The 16,658-nt window shown below is 56.9% G+C and overlaps 1 protein-coding gene across 1 annotated transcript; it reads right to left on the bottom strand.

The window, feature by feature from the left end:
- Nucleotides 1-1,567: 1,567 nt before the first annotated feature.
- Nucleotides 1,568-9,411, bottom strand: LOC149865219 (zinc finger protein 777-like). The gene is made up of 6 exons (XM_090048069.1): nucleotides 9,250-9,411; nucleotides 8,776-9,132; nucleotides 7,302-7,428; nucleotides 6,142-6,255; nucleotides 4,654-4,908; nucleotides 1,568-3,014 (listed from the first exon to the last, which is right to left on the bottom strand). Exons 1-6 carry the CDS (start codon nucleotides 9,259-9,261, stop codon nucleotides 1,906-1,908), a joined length of 1,974 nt encoding a protein of 657 aa, XP_089904195.1. The 5' UTR covers nucleotides 9,262-9,411; the 3' UTR covers nucleotides 1,568-1,905.
- Between the last annotated feature and the right edge of the window lie 7,247 nt (nucleotides 9,412-16,658).

Below are 16,658 nucleotides of genomic sequence, written 5' to 3' on the forward strand. Positions count from 1 at the left end.
CCTAGGAAACCCCTCCTGACCCAGGCAGGACCAGGCCTAACATTTCCCTGCCCCACCCACAGGCTTTGTTCTGGTTGCCAGGGCCTGCCCACTTCCCCAACAGCTGCCAAGACACAAACAACCCAACATGGTGCCTGGGGCCCCTTGTCCAGCCTGGAGGCTGTGCGGGGAAGTCCTGTCTGGCCCCACACCTTTGGGAGCTCCCTGACGCAGAGCGCAGATGGGGAAGGCTGCCCAGAGCTCCATGAGCTTCTCCAGCCTCCGCAGCAGCTCCGGATGGGGGGTCACAAGCCCCAGGAGGCCCATAATCCCACCCCCCAAACCTGCAGCCGGCTGGACCATGCTTCTGCTGTCCCCCAGTAACCAGGCCTGCGCCACGTTAATGTTCCCTGCGCAATATAAGTGAAAGTGAATGGGGGGCAACTTCGCCCCGTTTCCTGCAGGGGTGATCTGCCATTTGGCTCTCGCTGCAGGCAGGGCGGCGAGGAGCAGCAAGTTCCTGCTGCTAGCTGTGGGCACACGCGTGGTAGGGCCCGTGTGCCTGGAGCTGTACAATATCACCTGTCTGGGACTGCAGGCATGGCTGGGGGACGGTTTCGGGTCTGCTGCTACGGTGCAGGCAAGCACTGCCTCCGCGCCCAGCACGGTGCGGGGGGCACAGCACAGCAGGGGCCATGCCTCTCAGAGACGGGGAGCCCAGGCCCTGACCACCTCTGCTCAGCAAGGACCTCTTCTTCAAGGTGACATGTGGTGGCTGAGAGGAGTTTCCCCAAGAGACGCAGTGAAGATCCTGCCCTCTGCAACAAGACCCTAGGACATACGGCACCGAGACTATCACAGCAAGAGAGGGGCTAGTCACGGAGGAGCCCCTTTCTGTAACAGTGGGGGTGTCAGGCTCAGTCACACCCCCTTTCTCCCACTGCAGCTACCCTGCTTGCCCTGCAGCAAAGGAGGCCTGGGAACAACTTCCAGACTCGCAGCAACTAGGATTTCACCATGCTGTATAATTGATGAGTGCGTTTGGGCCCCCGGACCTGGGAAAGGCATCTGTTATCATTCCACACCTATGCAGATACATTAGAGCCTGGAAACACTGATCACCACCCTCCTGGCTTGGACACGGTGCTGCCTGAGAGCATCTCTTTGTTACTCAAGGGGAAGCCCATAATGGAAACTCGGTCCCCCAGAGGGGAAAGCAGTACTTGAACAGCTGAGCACCCAGGAAGGGAAGCACCCTCAGATGCCCCCACACTGAAGCAACCGTGTAAACCACTGGTTCTCACACTTTTAGACTCGAGGCATCCCTTGGAAAATACCAGGTCCTGGTTTTCACTTGTTTTTTAACTACAGAAAAATACTAGAGCAATTCTTCCCTTGCAAATAACTCAGCAAGCCCGCAGCAGGTCAGAACAGTTTTAACACTCTGGATTTCTACTTGACGTTTCTAGGCTGATCGTCTGAATCACGTTTGCACACCCAACACTGTGTGGCACCCTCAAAAGGATCTGCAGACCCCCAGGTCGGGACTGGTGTCAACCCACCTAATGATGGCGACCGCACGGCAGGGTTTGCTTATCAAATAAATGTTCCTCCACATTTATTATCAAAAGAGAATCGACTGAAAAAGCGGTTAGAGTCCTACGCCGGCAACGTCTCCTGTACATTCGGACCAGGACTGACCCTACACAAGCGGCGGCTGTTAGCGGTACGTGCTTTTGCGGCATGGCGCTTGCTTTCATTTTATTTAATTATTATTATTTTTTTTAAATCAACCCGTCCGTCTCTGCCGAGTGTTGTGCTACCGTCGGCCTCATGCCGAGGCTCCCACCCGGGTCTCTGCCGAGTGTTGTGCTACCGTCGGCCCCACGCCGGGCTGCCCAGGGTGAGGTGTGGGGCGGGGCTCTCCTAGTCACCCGCATGCGTCCGCAAGTGGTACTTCAGGGACTGTTTATATCGGAAGCACTTGGTACAGTGCGTGCATGGGTAGGGCCTCTCCCCGGTGTGGGCCCGTTGGTGCTCCAGCAGGTGATGCTTCTGCGTGAAGTTCTTCCCGCATTCCCCGCAGTGATACGGCCTCTCCCCAGTGTGGATGCGCTGATGCTCCAGGAGGTGGTGCTTGCGGATGAAGCCCTTGCCACATTCCCCGCAGGCGTGGGGGCGCTCGCGGGTGTGGATGCGGTAGTGGTTGGTGAGCTTGGACTTCTCGCCGAAGGTCTTCTCGCACTGTGTGCACTTGTAAGGGCGCTCGCCCGTGTGAGTGCGCTGGTGCCGCAGCAGGTGGGAGGGGCGGCTAAAGGCCTTCCCGCACTGCGGGCACAGGAAGGACATCTCGCTCTTGCCGGCGTGCACACGCTGGTGCATGATGAGGCTGATCTGGAGCCGGAAGCTCTTGCGGCACTCACCGCAGGTGTACGGCCTCTCTCCCACGTGTGTGATCTGGTGCTTGCTTAGGCTGGACTTGTGGCTGAAGCTGCTCTCGCACTCGGAGCACTTGTAGGGCTTGCCGGCTGGCGGGGGCCGCGGCTGGGGCTTGAGGCCGCGCTGGTCGCCAAAGGGGTCGGGGCGCCGGGCCACGCCGCCCGACCGCCGTGTGTGGCTGCGCTGGTGCAGCAGGAACTGCTGCTTGATGCGGAAGCTCAGGTCGCAGTCGTGGCACTCGTAAGGGCCCTCCTTGAGGTGGTTCCGCTGGTGGATGATGTAGTTGATTCTCAGCATGAAGCTCTTCCCACACTCCGGGCAGATGTACGGCCGCTCCCGCGTCCGATTCCTCTGGTGCATCACAGCCGCCTTCATCTCGCCAGCGTCTCTCTCACAGGTGGCTGGCTTCCCCAGCAAGCTGCTGGTCAGGCTCCGGGGCTGCATTTTGGAGCTGCAGTGAGGCTCGCGTGGCACCCCCAGGTCGTGGTTCTGGAAAACCTGTGGCTCCACCCGGCCTGAGAACATTGTGCAGGGCTCCAGGCTGTCGGGGTCCTCTTCCTCCTCATCCTCCTCTGTTTTGATCACGATCCCATCATCTGGGGGAAGGAATTTGAAACGCAATGCACGCTGCATTAATTTCAGGCTCTTACGATACAGAATCCCTCGACACACACTGGAAACGACCCGAAGATTTGTTAGGAGCAAATCAGCCAAAACCACTTTTGGCTTGGCTCTGGGAGGGCGGGGGGGAGGGTGGTCAGAGCAGGTTCAGCCCATCTGCAACTCTTAGGGCGCTATTGGATGATGCTGAGAGGGAATCCAGGTGAGCTGCAACTACCGAAATCCCATCCTGCTGTCCCCCAGCAGGCAGTTGCTGTTTGCTAAGACTCTGTCTGCAGCAGGTCTGGCTTTCAGCAGTTTGCTGCATGCAGATCTATCACAGTCTGCCTGACACAGAACCGCTCTGTGGGAACTGCTCCCAGGACAATGGCTTCAAGAGCCCTCTCCTCTCTTAGCAGAGTCTTGCAGTCCCCTGTCCTCATGACTGTGTCTCAGGGATGTGCTTGGGGGCAGAAGGGGACTGTCCTGAAGCATGGTCAGAACCAGACCCTATACACAGTACACACAGCTATCTTTTACTAGCGTTTTAAACCTCAGGGAGTCAGGCACGGCTCAGTTTGCACAAGAGAGAATAACACATATGGTACCGAGGGAGACAACTGAAATCCCACGTGTTCAGGATTGCCTAGGACAGAGCTCCTTGTACAGAAGAAACAAGCTGACTAAATGTCTTGTTGTCAAAAATGGTCCTGACTTGCTTTTTCAGAGCAGGGGCTGGGGAGTGAAAAGAAACAAAAGGCATCTCAGCATACAGCAACATCGTGCTACCGGCCACCAAGAGAGACAAGAAAAGGAGGTTTTAGAGTGGGAGGACACGGTACTGATCTTCCCAAGAGCCAACAAGCACTCAGTACAGTCGCTGAAGCCCCGCTGCAAGAAAGGACTTTCAGCCAAGTCTGAATTTTGGATGGTGAAATTGTGCACGGGATAGAGGGGCCCATTGTTCTAGTCTGGGTATATTTTAGTTTTGCTTTAGGATTTTCTTTCTGGAGTCTCCCACATGAGAGGAGGATGTGTTAGGAACCCTAATGGGGCTGGCCTTTTTGGCCTCATGAATAAGGCAGGAGCAGAATGGAAAATGTTTGCACCGGTCCCAAGGCTCAGGTATGAACTGCCCTGGTCTCTCTGGGACACTGAGCCAGGATCCAGGAAGGAAGGAAGAGGTGGCCCTGCTATCCACAAGGCTTGGGCTTTGATCAGGTGGGCTTAGCACCTCAAGTCCTAGGCACACCTGTAGCTCTGCTGCAGTCAAGATGTCTGCTCCACTCGAGGCAAACACAGAAACTGCCTCTCTCATGGCCCCTCTTAAGGGATGAGCCCTTTCAGAGATGGCCAGAGTTTAGCGGCTACACAGCAGTGATCCTAACACATGAGCAGGTACCAGCTGATCTCAGCTCGCCCTATGTACACAGCAAAGCTCCTCCTCTCAGAGGGGCATGGCAGACAGGATCCTCTCCTGGGAAGCACTGCCCGATGGGCATGACCACGTGAGAACACAGCCCTTGGTGCACTTCGTGTTTTGATCTGTTTCAGACCAGCTGGAGATGGAGAAGCATGAGTGTTTGATGTGAGCTTGCTCCGTCCCCTGCAGGATGCACCCACGGGGTCTCTTACCTGTGCAGTTCCCCTGGTGCACAATGACTCTCTTGATCTCGCCATAGTCTGTCTCATATTCTGCCGACTCCTCCAGCCCGTTTCCAGGGAGGTTTTGTGGTGGCGTCACCGAGCCGTATGGGCTCTCGCAGGTTGCTTCCTCATCTGGGCTCTGGAAGCTCTCCTCTGATTGCCCCGACATCCCATGTAACTCCAGGTTTTCGGGGCTGTCCTCAGAATGAAGATCTTCGGTCTTGATCACCACCCTTATACCCGCTGCGAACAAGGCGAGAACCCAAACATCGTTTGTACCAGAGGCTCAGGTTGGGTGGAGTCATGTCCCAGAAAACAGACTTCAGGACACTGTGACCTCCACTGTTTGGAGGCTGTTTTGCCATTTTTGCAGAAGATAATTTGCTGTGATTCTGACTCCCCCTGGCTGAGACCTTAACTGAAGCCTCAGCCCCTGCTCATCTTAAATGGCATGTTCTTCCTAGATCCCCGCGCTCCCAGGTTCGGGAGGGATCTGGCATCTTGTAGCCAGTACCACCTCTTCTTCCTGGGCCATCTCACTCCAACCCTCCACCTCCTTTGACAACTTCCACTACACCCCTAGCCCAGCATCAGGGGTCTCTCTCCCCAACCCCCTCCCCAGCCTCTCTGTTCTTGCTGCTTTCATCTTGACCAGCTCTCTGCACAGGTCAGGGTGAAGCGGTACCCCTGGATCCCCATAAACAAGGGGTTAACTCAAGTTTATCTTCCCACTCACACTTGGACTGGTGCATTCATGGAGAGTGGGTGAGTGAGTCCTGGGTCAGGACTCTCAGGACACTTGGGTTCAAGCCTTGGCAAAGCTATGACCTTGGGCAAGTCTCTTCATGTTCCTGAGGCCTTGAGTCACCCCTGCAAGGTGGGGACAGAGCTTCCCTAATTCAGAGGGACCCTGCTGGCTGTGAGGGATTCGAGTGATGGGTGAGGAATAAGGGTCTAAGAGTGCCATCCTGGGAGGCAGAAGGTGGCTGGCTCCACTCCCAGAGAGAAGCCTGGCTGCTTCCCCAGGTGGAGGGTTTCTGTTCATTTCTGTGCTTACATTAATGGAGTCTCCTTTGCTATTAAAAAGCAACACTTGCAGGAAGATCTTGCTGGCAGTAGCAATGCTGCATTCCCTGCTGAGCCCCTGGCCCAGCTCCCAGGGCCTCACAAAACACCCCACAGGGGCACTTGCTCCACGTGCTGATCTGGATCCAAGCGGAGCAATTGCTCATCCACACTGGGCCCACTTGAGCCCACAACAGACTCTGATCCCTCCTCTCCTCCTGCTGCCCCTGAACTGCCTCCCTCCTGTCCTTCCTCCCTCCAGCAAGAAACATCCCAGGCTTCGCTCCCAACTGCACCCCTGCCTGTCAGTCTCAGCCCCACCCTGTTACTTCCCTCTGTAAGGGATGGTGCTATGGCTTCCTAAACAAGGATCATTACCCTCATGCAGTGTCTCGTTCATCTGCTACTCACCTGCACTAGGGTCGGTGATGATTTCTCTCTCCTCCAAGTCCTGCTGATCCCCAATGCTTGACTCCCTGCCTTGTTCAACCTGAGACAGAGCACCTGGCTTGGAAATTGCATAGTCTATTCCATGGAAGAGAAAGAGAGACTGTTGCATGGGAAGCATATTAACATTGCCCCAACCTTTCCCCAGGGGAGAAGATGGGAGAGGCTCAAGAGTATCCAGAGTCTGCATCAGAGAAATGCATTTCCCAAGAGGTAGCTGGACTCCCTAGGTTCTCAGGTGTAAGGGGCTCCGAGGCCCCACTGCACAGCATGGAAAGACAGCCACAGCCGAAAACAAAACCGTGCTCCTCTGAGAATTTTCCCACTTCCTGGGTGACATGTGGCCTTATAGGGCACATGCACAAGACAAGGAGGCAAAGATACATCCTGGCAAAGATGTGCCCAGGCCTGTCCTGCCCAGGTGCTCCAAACCCAGGAATCAGTGGGTGAAGATGCCCCTCCGCAGCTGCTCGAGACAGGGGACAGCCCTGGGGCAGCTTCACCAACGCAACAAGGATTCTGGGTTCGGAGCCTGCATACTGGAGGGGCACGGGGGGCAGTGCATGCCTGGGCGCACCCAAGTCAGGATGTGGCGCTGCGTGGTGCAGACAAAGGAAATGGGATTTTCACCACCGGCTGCAATGGTGTGGGTGGTGGGCACATGTCACCCATTCTTTCAACTGCCTCGGATGACTAGAACTGAAAGAGTAAACAAAAGGATAGTTCTGCGTCTGCCACCCCCGGTCTGCGCACTGCATACGCTCGAGTGCTGCACTGGCCAGTTTCAGTATTTCTCCACCTCGTTTTCCCCTGGCCTGTATGTGCAGAGACTCGTGCCTCCTTTTATCTGGCAAACGGATGCAGTGTGAGCAGGCCGCACAGGCTTTTCCCGCGTGTCCCAGCCCTGGCCAAAGAATCACTTACAACACCGAAAAGGGCTATGCCCCTGGCATTGCCCACAGCTGGAAAGCCATGGGAGCAGTGTCAAACGTACCCATGTGTGTCCTAAATCTCCTCTGAAATGGAACTGGTCATCACCACAGAGGGGCTGACAATGCCAAAAGCCCAAAGCTACAGGCCACCAGAAAGGAGCTTCAAACAAACAAGCAAAACCTGCCCCTCACCCAGAGAGATCAAAGACTCGTAATTGCTCCTCATCACGTTTCTGTACAGCTCCTTCTGCCATTCCTCCAGCTTCTCCCACTCCTTCTCGTTGAAATAGACCGAGACGTCGTCAAAGGTCACCGGCACCTGGAACCACAAACCACACGCTCAACGCCCTCCGCAACAACTGTTACCTTGCCAGTTGCTTCCTCCTGCCCTGTGTCAAATGATGGAGAAAGCTGCAAGTCTCAATCAGCAAGGTGAAGGGGCCACAACTTGTTTTTGGAAATACCCCTCCAGTCCGCATTTCCAGGGATGACAAACCTCAGCCAAAACCATGGCTCTAAACATTAGTGGCCTTGGAAGCTGGATCAGAGTTACTCCCAAATCCACAGACCTGACGGCAAACTTACCCACCTCAATGGAACAGGAACACCATTAAAATTAGTACAGTTACACAAGAAACAAAATAGGGTAAATGATATCTGAACAAGGGAGCATGGTTTATCCTGGTCTCTCCTGAGGATCTGACATAAAACCCCAAGTTCGATTACCCTGGAAGTCGGGGAAACTCTGCTGTGGGTGTGAACAGGACGGCTTCGAATGGTCACTTGCCATCTCACAGCCTGGTTCAGATGTATTTACTGATTCCACACGCACACAAAGATAAACCCAGATACACACTGATAATCATTCACTTGATGAACTCTGTGTTGGTTCGCAAATCGTACTCAAACAGAGCGCGGCTTTCTACGTCATTTGCCAAATAACCATTTCCACAGCTAGTTTCTGGATGCAGCCGGCGGGATTTTGGTGCACGTGAATGAAGCTAGCTGGACCGGACGTACCGAGCTTTGCCAGCTGATGAACGCGACTCTTAGAAACAAGTTCCGGTGTGAATATTCATGCCTACAAATTTGCCGCTGGCTTTCTGCAAAAGTGAAGTCACGTTTGGGCGTTTCCACGAGCGCCGCCATTGGCGAATGTGCTTCGCTAGAAGACGCGTGGGGTTCAAATGCACGAAGTCTCCTACAGAAGCTTGTCTTCACCTACAGCTTATTTAAAAAACTCCCTCAGTCCTAGCTACCTCTTCTCCCCCCACTCCCCAAGTCTGCCTGTGTCTCTGTCCTTTCGGGACACCTCTTCCCCACTCTTTCCCGCCACTTGGCTGCGTCCTGAATTGCCAGCTGCGATACCAGGGAACCCAATCTGATGCCAGCGTGATCCCACACATCCCAGCAAACCGGATCTGAGGACACCCCGTCACGTGCGCTGACGTGGGAGACGTTATTACGGCACGACGACCCCCGAGGTCCCTTCCAGCCCTAGCGCCTACGAAATCCTCCTCCAAGGCGCCACCCGCGCGCGCAGCCCCTGGCGGGGAGGGGGCCGAGGCGCCGGCAACCCCGCCGGCAGGCGCTTCGATTTCTGACCCTTCCCTGCCGGCGCCTGCCGCGGCTACGCTCCCTCCAGGGCCCCTCGGGGCGCGCTCACCTTGGGCACTTCGCCCTTGGCGCCGGGCGGCAGGCGCAGGATCCAGAAGTTCCTGTTCTTGAGCAGGTTCTCCATGTTCTCCAGGCGCCGCTGCAGCAGCCCGTACTCCTGGATCAGGCTGCCCAGCGCCGCGCACTTGCTCTCCAGCCGGCTGCCCAGCTCGGCGGCCGTTTTCTCGCAGTCCACGATCTTCTTCTCGGCCGTGTCCGTCCGCCCCTCCAGGTCCGAGAGGCGCGCGGCGTGGGCCTCCACCGCCCGCTCCACCGCCGCCGTCAGGGAGGCCTCCGTGGTCTGCGTCTCCCGCTCCGACGACGTGCGCTCGGGGCCGCGGGGGGGCCGCGCGACCGGCGCCGCGACCTGCGGGGAAGGCGGACACGCGCGTCAGGCCTCGCCCCCCACCCCCTCCCCGGCAAGGCCGCGCTGCGGCACTGCGCCCCCGCCCGCCCGCGGCCCGGCCCCGACGGCGGCGCTCACCCACTCGGCCATGGCCCTGCGCGGCGCGGGCGGCGGCGTGGCGGGGCTGCGCTAGGGCCCGGGCGCGGCGGCCATGGCGGCGCGGGGCGGCGGCGGCGCGGGCGGGCGGCGCGGGCGCGGGCGGACGCGCACGGACGGGGCCCCCGCGGAGCAGCGCGGACGGCCGGGCCGGGCGGAGCGTCGCCGGCAGCGGACGACGCGCCAGCGCCACCTGCGGGCGGGGGGGGCGCACTGCACCGGGCCGCGCCGCAGCGCCGCGCGGGACGGGGCTGCCGGAGTCGCGGGACCCCCGCCCACACGTGCAGCAGCGCGCTAGGTAGAGCGCCTCAGCGGGGGCGCGCCTGCTTGGGCTGGAGCGAGCCTGGGCCTGCCCCCCGACACTGGCCCCTGCGCCGGGAGAGGCCGAAGAGCGGGCGCAGCGCCTGGGGGGGTCGCCGGTCGTGGCTCGACGCCCCCGACCCCGCCACCGCCACGCGTGGGAGCTCGCCGCGCCCCCAGCCGCGGGGCGAGCTGGCGGTCGCGCTTTCTGTAGGAGAGCGGCCGAGACTGCAGACGAGGCCGCGGCCGCGGCTCCTGAGGACTCCAGCGAGAGCCCTCGCAAAGTCTGGCCAGGTCACCTCCCAGAAGTCCTTCCAAAGCACCAGGCTGGCCATCTGCAGTGTAAAGACACGAATGTAGCTATGTTACCCGTCTATAATTGATCGGGCACAAACTTCTGGGTTATTTTTGGTGAAAATAGGGTCTCGGGCCTGGGTTCGGGAACCGATGCTCCGTTTACAACATTGCTCCTATGGGAAAACCGGTTCCGAGTGACAACGTTTCGACTTAAGTCGTCAGGCCGAGGGCGGCCCAAGCCTGCATTCAGCGTCGTGTGCGGACGTGCCGCGTGAGACCTGGGCTCAGCCAGGGTGGGGAGCTGTGGGGTCGGGGCCCCGAGCTGTCGGGGCTGGGCAGAGGCGCCGTCGAGGTGCCCCCGCCCCGCGCGGCACGGCGCGCTCCCTCGTCACGGTCTCCCGCCGCGACGCAGGGGTTGAACTCGACGGGCTGCAGCGCAGCCGGACGTCAGCATTCATTGCATACGGCGGAGCGCTGCGATCTGATACGACATTTCATTAAGATTTGTAGCCTTGGTTGCCGGACGCTCACGGCAACGCTTCCCACCGGGGGTGAGAGGCAGGGTGGAGTTGCACCTTATAAACTAACTGCATCAGAGAAGCTTTCCTGAACAAGAGCTCTTTTATTTCTTTTCAGGGGCTACGAAAGTCTACGAGCTGCAGCTCTGCTTTCTGCCTGGCTTCGGACCAATGTGGCTAACTCTCTCTGTCCAGCCAAAATGTATGCCACCACCTCCTTGTTGTACGCTGTCTTGGACGTCCTCTGCAAATCTTTAATCACCTTTTCCATACTGAGGTCATTTCCACTGCTGCGCGACAGAGCAGGCGACGGTCCCGTTTGAGGTCTAGCCGTAAGGAACCCACATTCGGTATTCACCGGGGCACGGTAAAGCAGCCGCCCTGGCCAAGCTGCAGCCACTCCGCCGTGCTTTCACTCGGGACGCACCGGCCACACAGTCGGGAGCTAAATGGAGAGAGGACATGGATTCAGCAGCAGTTATTAATGAGACTTCTGCACGCAGAGCCTGAAAGACAAAATGTCCGTAACAAAGCTAAGCAGCTATGACTCAGTTACCTCCCGTCCTACTGAGGGGAGGAAGAGAAAAGTCGCATTGTGTTAGAGCGCAGACATGCATTTCACTAACCAGATGCCCAGTAAATTCAGTTTCCCCCCTGCCAATGCTTCATGTGGGCAGTGCATGGAGAGCTGCAAAGGCAGTTTCTCAAATAGTGATTACAAGTCATTTCACACCCTAATCTTTCCTTGAGCCTTTCACTATTTTTTCAATGCCGTCTTAATGGTATGATTAGCCCCTTGGCCCCGTCTGTTTGCTTTTTGAGTCATATGGGATCCGCAAGTGCCGATTTATGCCAAAAAGCAGTCATGCTCCGTGCACGACTCTTGTGACACCCGTGTCTTGCTCTGATTCGGTGTCTTTGGGTGTACCGCTCCTTGGAAACACCTGTCCTATCAAAACTGGACTGGTTGGAGGGCGGTACAACCTGTAGCGGATAAGCCTGCAGCCCATTTTGGGAAAGGTTCGGTAACAATTCATATGTCTTTATTCCCCTTGCCTGTCTGGGGCCTCAGATAATTGGTTGCATTATTGCCTTTGGATTCATTGATGTCCCATGGGTTTTTTCTCCCCCCCCTGCCCTCCTGCCTACACTCCCCACGTCAGCATCCGGGGTTTGCGCTAGTCGCCACCTCCACCACGACAACCTTCCCTTTGTTCGGGCTAGACCTCAATGACCTCCCTTATCCCAGGCTGGAGCCATAAACTCAGCCCTCCACATCTCAGGCATTAACCACTGCGCTTCTGGTCTGGTTATAGACTTCTTCCACAAATGCTTTAAAACCATCTCGCTTGGGCAGGCATTTAGCAAACTAAGCTAGGCTGGGATATTGTTCCGGGGGGGAGGGATGCCTCTTATTTTATACGGATGCTCTCTTGCTTTTCCAGTTGTTTTGCTGTCCTGCTTGCTCTCCTATTTCGTAATTCCTTCTTTAATCTCATCGGAAGCTGCTCTGAGCTTTTTTAGGGGGGAAGGGAGGCATATCAATTGAATAAATAAAAAAATAGTAAGACTTCTGGGTTATGCAGGCAGAGACTTTCTGTACAGTTCCCTTCTCCCGAGCTTCAGATTTTAATTTCTGTGATGTCTGACTGCAGTTTTGTAGCAGAACCAGGGCCTCCGTGGTTAGAGCTGCCCCTTTCCCGTCTGCAAATCTGCCTTCACTCTGGATCCATTTGGATGCAATCAGGGCAGCCCTTGGCCCTGGCTGCTGGGCTCCTTACTTCCTCCCACTGACCTGCATTCAACAGATGAACCTTTGCGGCCTCTCTTCAAGATCCCGGGTCCTGGCTTCCAAGAGAACAATAAACACATTAGCCAAATGAACTTCCCAGCTAATTGAGGATTTGAGCCCCTTGACACATCCTGAAGCAACAATTGTTTTCACAGGGTTTGTGCCTGATCCGCATTGGAAGCGGTCCATTGTTAAGCAAAATGCAGACTATCTACAAATGGGGGAGTGTGACTGTGTATCCACATTGTGGTGGACAGTTAAGTGTGCCCCCAGGCAGGCCTTCTCCACATCCTTAACAATGGGGGCTGCCTCTGTCTACCTCATTCGTGAATCCACAAGCTGGGGGAGGGCTGCCTTTAGGACTCAAGAAACATCACTTGAATCCACAGGTGGACGGTCCTCGGCAATCCCTTGCAGTGGATGATCACTGTTTGCCATGATTGCCTTAGCGGTGGGTCCAAGGATGGCTGGCGAGGCAGATCTGGGCTCTGTTGCAGCAGGGCCACGTGTTCGCATGCCGGGCGGGCGGCGCTGGATCCTTGATTTGGTCCGTGACGTGCTGTTTCTGCTGTTGCTGCTTTTCCATCTCCTGTTGTCATCGTGAGGTTTCAGAGTACCGAGATCCGTGCGGCAGACTGTTCCTCCATCTGGGCCGGTCCTGGGCGATCGTCTCCCACGAGTTGATGTCGATGCTGCATTTTTTTCAAGTTGACCTTGAGGACGTCCTTGAAGCACTTCCTCTGCTCTCCTCTCAAGCGTAGGCCTGGACTGCGCTAGGAAAATGAAACTCTATATGAAGAACAGATGGTAGGAAGACAAGATGAAGGAGATTCAACACCTTGCTGACATCTGCAGCATGCACAGGTTTTTTTCAGTGCCACCAAAGCCATCTACGGTTCGAGCACTCAGGGACCGACTCCCTTGAGACCTAAGGATGTTGGAGAAACGATTGAGGAAAGGGGACCTGTCAATGCCCGGTGGAAGGAGCATTTTGAAAGTGGACTGCAGCCATTTGTCTGCATGGATGCAAATGTTAACAGGGTCCCCAAGGCCCAAGGTCTTGGCCATTGCCTGGACCGAATGAGGAGAGCACTGGAAGGTCTCAGTAAAACGTTGAGACCCCGTCACCCTTCTTCCCAGGTCCTCCCCTCTTCACTGCCAATGATGTACGGCTGCCCGGAGGAGCCCCATAGACACATGCCCCGTAATGCGTTCCTCCACGGAGGGTGCCCAGCTAGGCACTTGAAATCTTTATCTCCTGCACCTGCTATTCAAGCGGCCCATTTTTCTCCTGGCGCTGTTTGGAGACCCCCATTTGTGCCCTCGGGGATCCCGGCAGCAGGGCGTCTTTTCTGACATACCTTTCAGTTATCCTCAGCTCAGCTCTCCCACTCCGGGCTGGACCTGGCCCAGCGCTTCTCTCCAGCCTCATCCCTCTAGAGTGGGTGCCCAGCAGAAATGCCATCCTGGGGCTGCCTGGTCCAGTATCCTGCTCCTTGCACCAGTGCTAAAGGGAGGAATAGTTATTCAGGGCTTGTACAGACGGATCTGTCCCCTGCCCCTCTCTCCTACAGCTTCTAGCACCCTAAATTTGGAGGTTATGGCCCTAGGATCACCAGCGACCTACCCTACCTGCAGCACCAGCCAGTCAGGGTTTCTTCCCTTGTCCAGAGAGGATGATCCCCAGGCCCGAGAGCTTTGCAAAGCTTCTCTCATCGTCCCTTCAGGCTCACCCAGGGACGCCAAATTACCCTCAAGTAGCTGCTGGCAGCTGCAGCCACCCAGTACCTCAATGGCCAGACCCTTCCTGCTGTCCCAAACTGAGAGGTGCTCCCAGGGATTCAGTCTGAGGGGGGCTCAGTGGGGTCCATTTTACTGAACGAGCTCAGGGGACAGAGTATGGTTTGCCCCAAATTTGTTCCAGCTTCCCTGGCAGCGATGCCAAATCAGCCCACTTCACAAGCCCCAGCCCCTACCATGTCCGTTGCCCTTTGCTGGACTCTCTCCAACTTGCCCACATCCTTTCTGCAGTGGGGGCCCTCTCCCCCCCACGGGAGGATGGGGTCAGAGCGTGGCAGTGATTTCCGGAGACGCTCGCTGCAACGTCCCCTGCCCCGCACCTCCCTGGGGAGCCGCGCTAGGCAGCAGCGGAGCCCCCCAGCGCAGGGCTAGTGCAGCAGCCAGAGCCCTCACTAGCACCCTGCACGCTACCGCTGCCTCGCGCTGCAGACACGCTACGTGACTGCAATGCTTCTCGCTCCACTCACGCTGGCAGGGGAGCACGTCTCTGCCGCAGGGACCGACGCAACAGGGAAGAGCCCTCGAGCGGCTGCATCCAAGACGAGCGAGCGGACCCCAGGACGGGGTCTAAGCCCTACTGGGCTCTGCACAGACCCAGAGGTTTGAACGGCGACAGCCCACAACAGCGATGGGTAGGCAGGCCTACACAGAGGCGAGTGCCCAGACATCCAGGCAGCTCGTTCACAGGGACAATCTGCTTCACCCCTGGGAAGTGCTGCCAGGGGCACAGGACGGGAAGGGGCGCGAGTCCGGTGCTGGGTGTTTTCAGGCAAAAAGTGTCAGCAGCCAGGGCGGTGGGTGTGCTGAATTAATTACGTTAACTGATTGCTGGTCTGGTGCTGGCTGCAAGGAGCCGGGCGATCCCCAGCTGCCCGTGACCCGCCTGGGATAAGCCGACGTCTCCGCAGTCCTCCAGCTCCTCCGCAGGACAGACGAGTCTCTGTCGGGCCCCGGCTCCAGCCTGAACCCGCCTAGCTCTGGCTTCCGGACTGCCAGCGTCTCGCTCCTGGCCCTGGGCTCGGGGATAGTCTGTGTCCTGGTACAGCCAGCTGCTCCCCGCTCCCCGGCTGGCGACTTCGTGCTCCTGACCCCGCTAGCCCTTACAGACCTCGGCCTCCCCATCCACCTGTCCCTGCCCCCTCTCTCGAGTCAAGCCCCGATCTCTGCCACCCAGTCACTTATCCGCCCTCCTGCCCCTCCTCATCGCTCCCATCCTGACAATGGGCGAGCAGGTGGGGAGCTGCGGCCACTGGTCCTGACCTGCTCATGCGTCAACTCTTATTTAAAAGACCCCAGGCTCTTCTGGGGACTTCACTTTCCAGCCAAACCTGGCTCTAGGCTGGAGGGGCTTCCACCATGCAAATACAGAGGATGATGATGATGAAACTCCAGGCAATTAAGAGCATAGGGACCTGGAAACCAGATGATGACCCTCGCTTTCCAGGCCAGTCGCACTTGCTCCCATCATCAGTCTCTCCTGAAAAGCCGTGGAGCCAGGCAGGATAGCAACTGCTCTATTTCTGAGCTATCAGATGCATTATGAAGTCACCCATCCTCCAGGGAGTTTAAAACTATCTGACACCTTTTCCCCCACCTTTAATTCGTTCAAAAAACCTTCCAAAATATAATCCGATTGCAAAGAGATCCCTCCGTCCGCGACGAAGTATTGCAGAGACGTGTGACTGCAGTGAAGGACGCAGCAGGTTCGTCTGGCACGTGGGGACATTTATGCTGCGCTCGTACGGCTGATCGTCCCTGTACAGCCGTGCGTTTTCCGTATGACAGGAGTTAAGAGACCGTGACACGCCAGTGACTCATGGCAGTAGTTCTGCTCGCACAGATGCGTACAAAGGAGTGCTGATATCACCCGTGGATGACGGGCCCAGACCAAAGGGACTAACAGTCAATGGGAGTATGATTCAGGGCATTTTGGAAATGCTCCCCAAAGCACTTGTGGCACCTATGGGCTCCCGGACATGTATTCAGACGCTCACGATGCCTGGGGATCGGCCAGCCTCGGGATGTCACAAGGGAAAAATTCATCCTTTTAAAGGTGCCTGGCTGGTGAACACAGAGCGGGTTGATTTCCAGCCTGGATGCCTAAGTGACCTCAACATTAAAAAGAGCAGATGCACCCCGTTCATTTACACGGACATTTCCCCACCTTTAAAGGGCACGTGACCAGGCCAGGAGCTGAGAGGCCTGGATGACAGGTCACCCGCTGACAGACATGCTGAAATTTAGCATCAGTCGACCTGAGCAAGGGTGTCCTTTCAAGAATGAGCAAAGGGTAGACTGACAGGAGGAGAGCAAGCAGCCCTGTGTGCACGGAGACTATCAGGTCCTTTCCTCCCACGGTGGGAATTTACTTAACCATGTAGAAACCATCCTGGACTGCGCCCCTGTCACACAGCAGCACAGCTTCGCTCGCTGGCTTGGACACTGTTGGGGTGAAGTTGGAGTGGTGTCCAAAGCACCGCCTGCAGCCACATATACCCCCACCTGAGCCCGAGTGACTCCCCCCGGGCACCCCCAGGTTGATTTGCAGCTGGAAGCGCCTCTTGCACTCAGGGCAGGTATAAGAGCACCTCTCTGCCTGCAACAGCTGGAGCATGCTCATGGGGGGATCCAGGATTTTGACAAGGGAGGTACATAGGTTGTGGTGCATATCATGCAAGGCACAT

Source organism: Crocodylus siamensis, chromosome 5 (genome assembly GCF_052110815.1).
Source record: "Crocodylus siamensis isolate JL-2025a chromosome 5, ASM5211081v1, whole genome shotgun sequence".
NCBI lineage: Eukaryota > Metazoa > Chordata > Crocodylia > Crocodylidae > Crocodylus > Crocodylus siamensis.

Excerpts from the sequence above, each read along its gene's own strand:
- LOC149865219 (XM_090048069.1), bottom strand. Across the intron at positions 6,256-7,301 it reads CGAGTCTTTGATCTCTCTGG|ACTATGCAATTTCCAAGCCA; the intron begins GTGAGGGGCAGG and ends TCCATGGAATAG. Across the intron at positions 3,015-4,653 it reads GCACCAGGGGAACTGCACAG|ATGATGGGATCGTGATCAAA; the intron begins GTAAGAGACCCC and ends TCCTTCCCCCAG.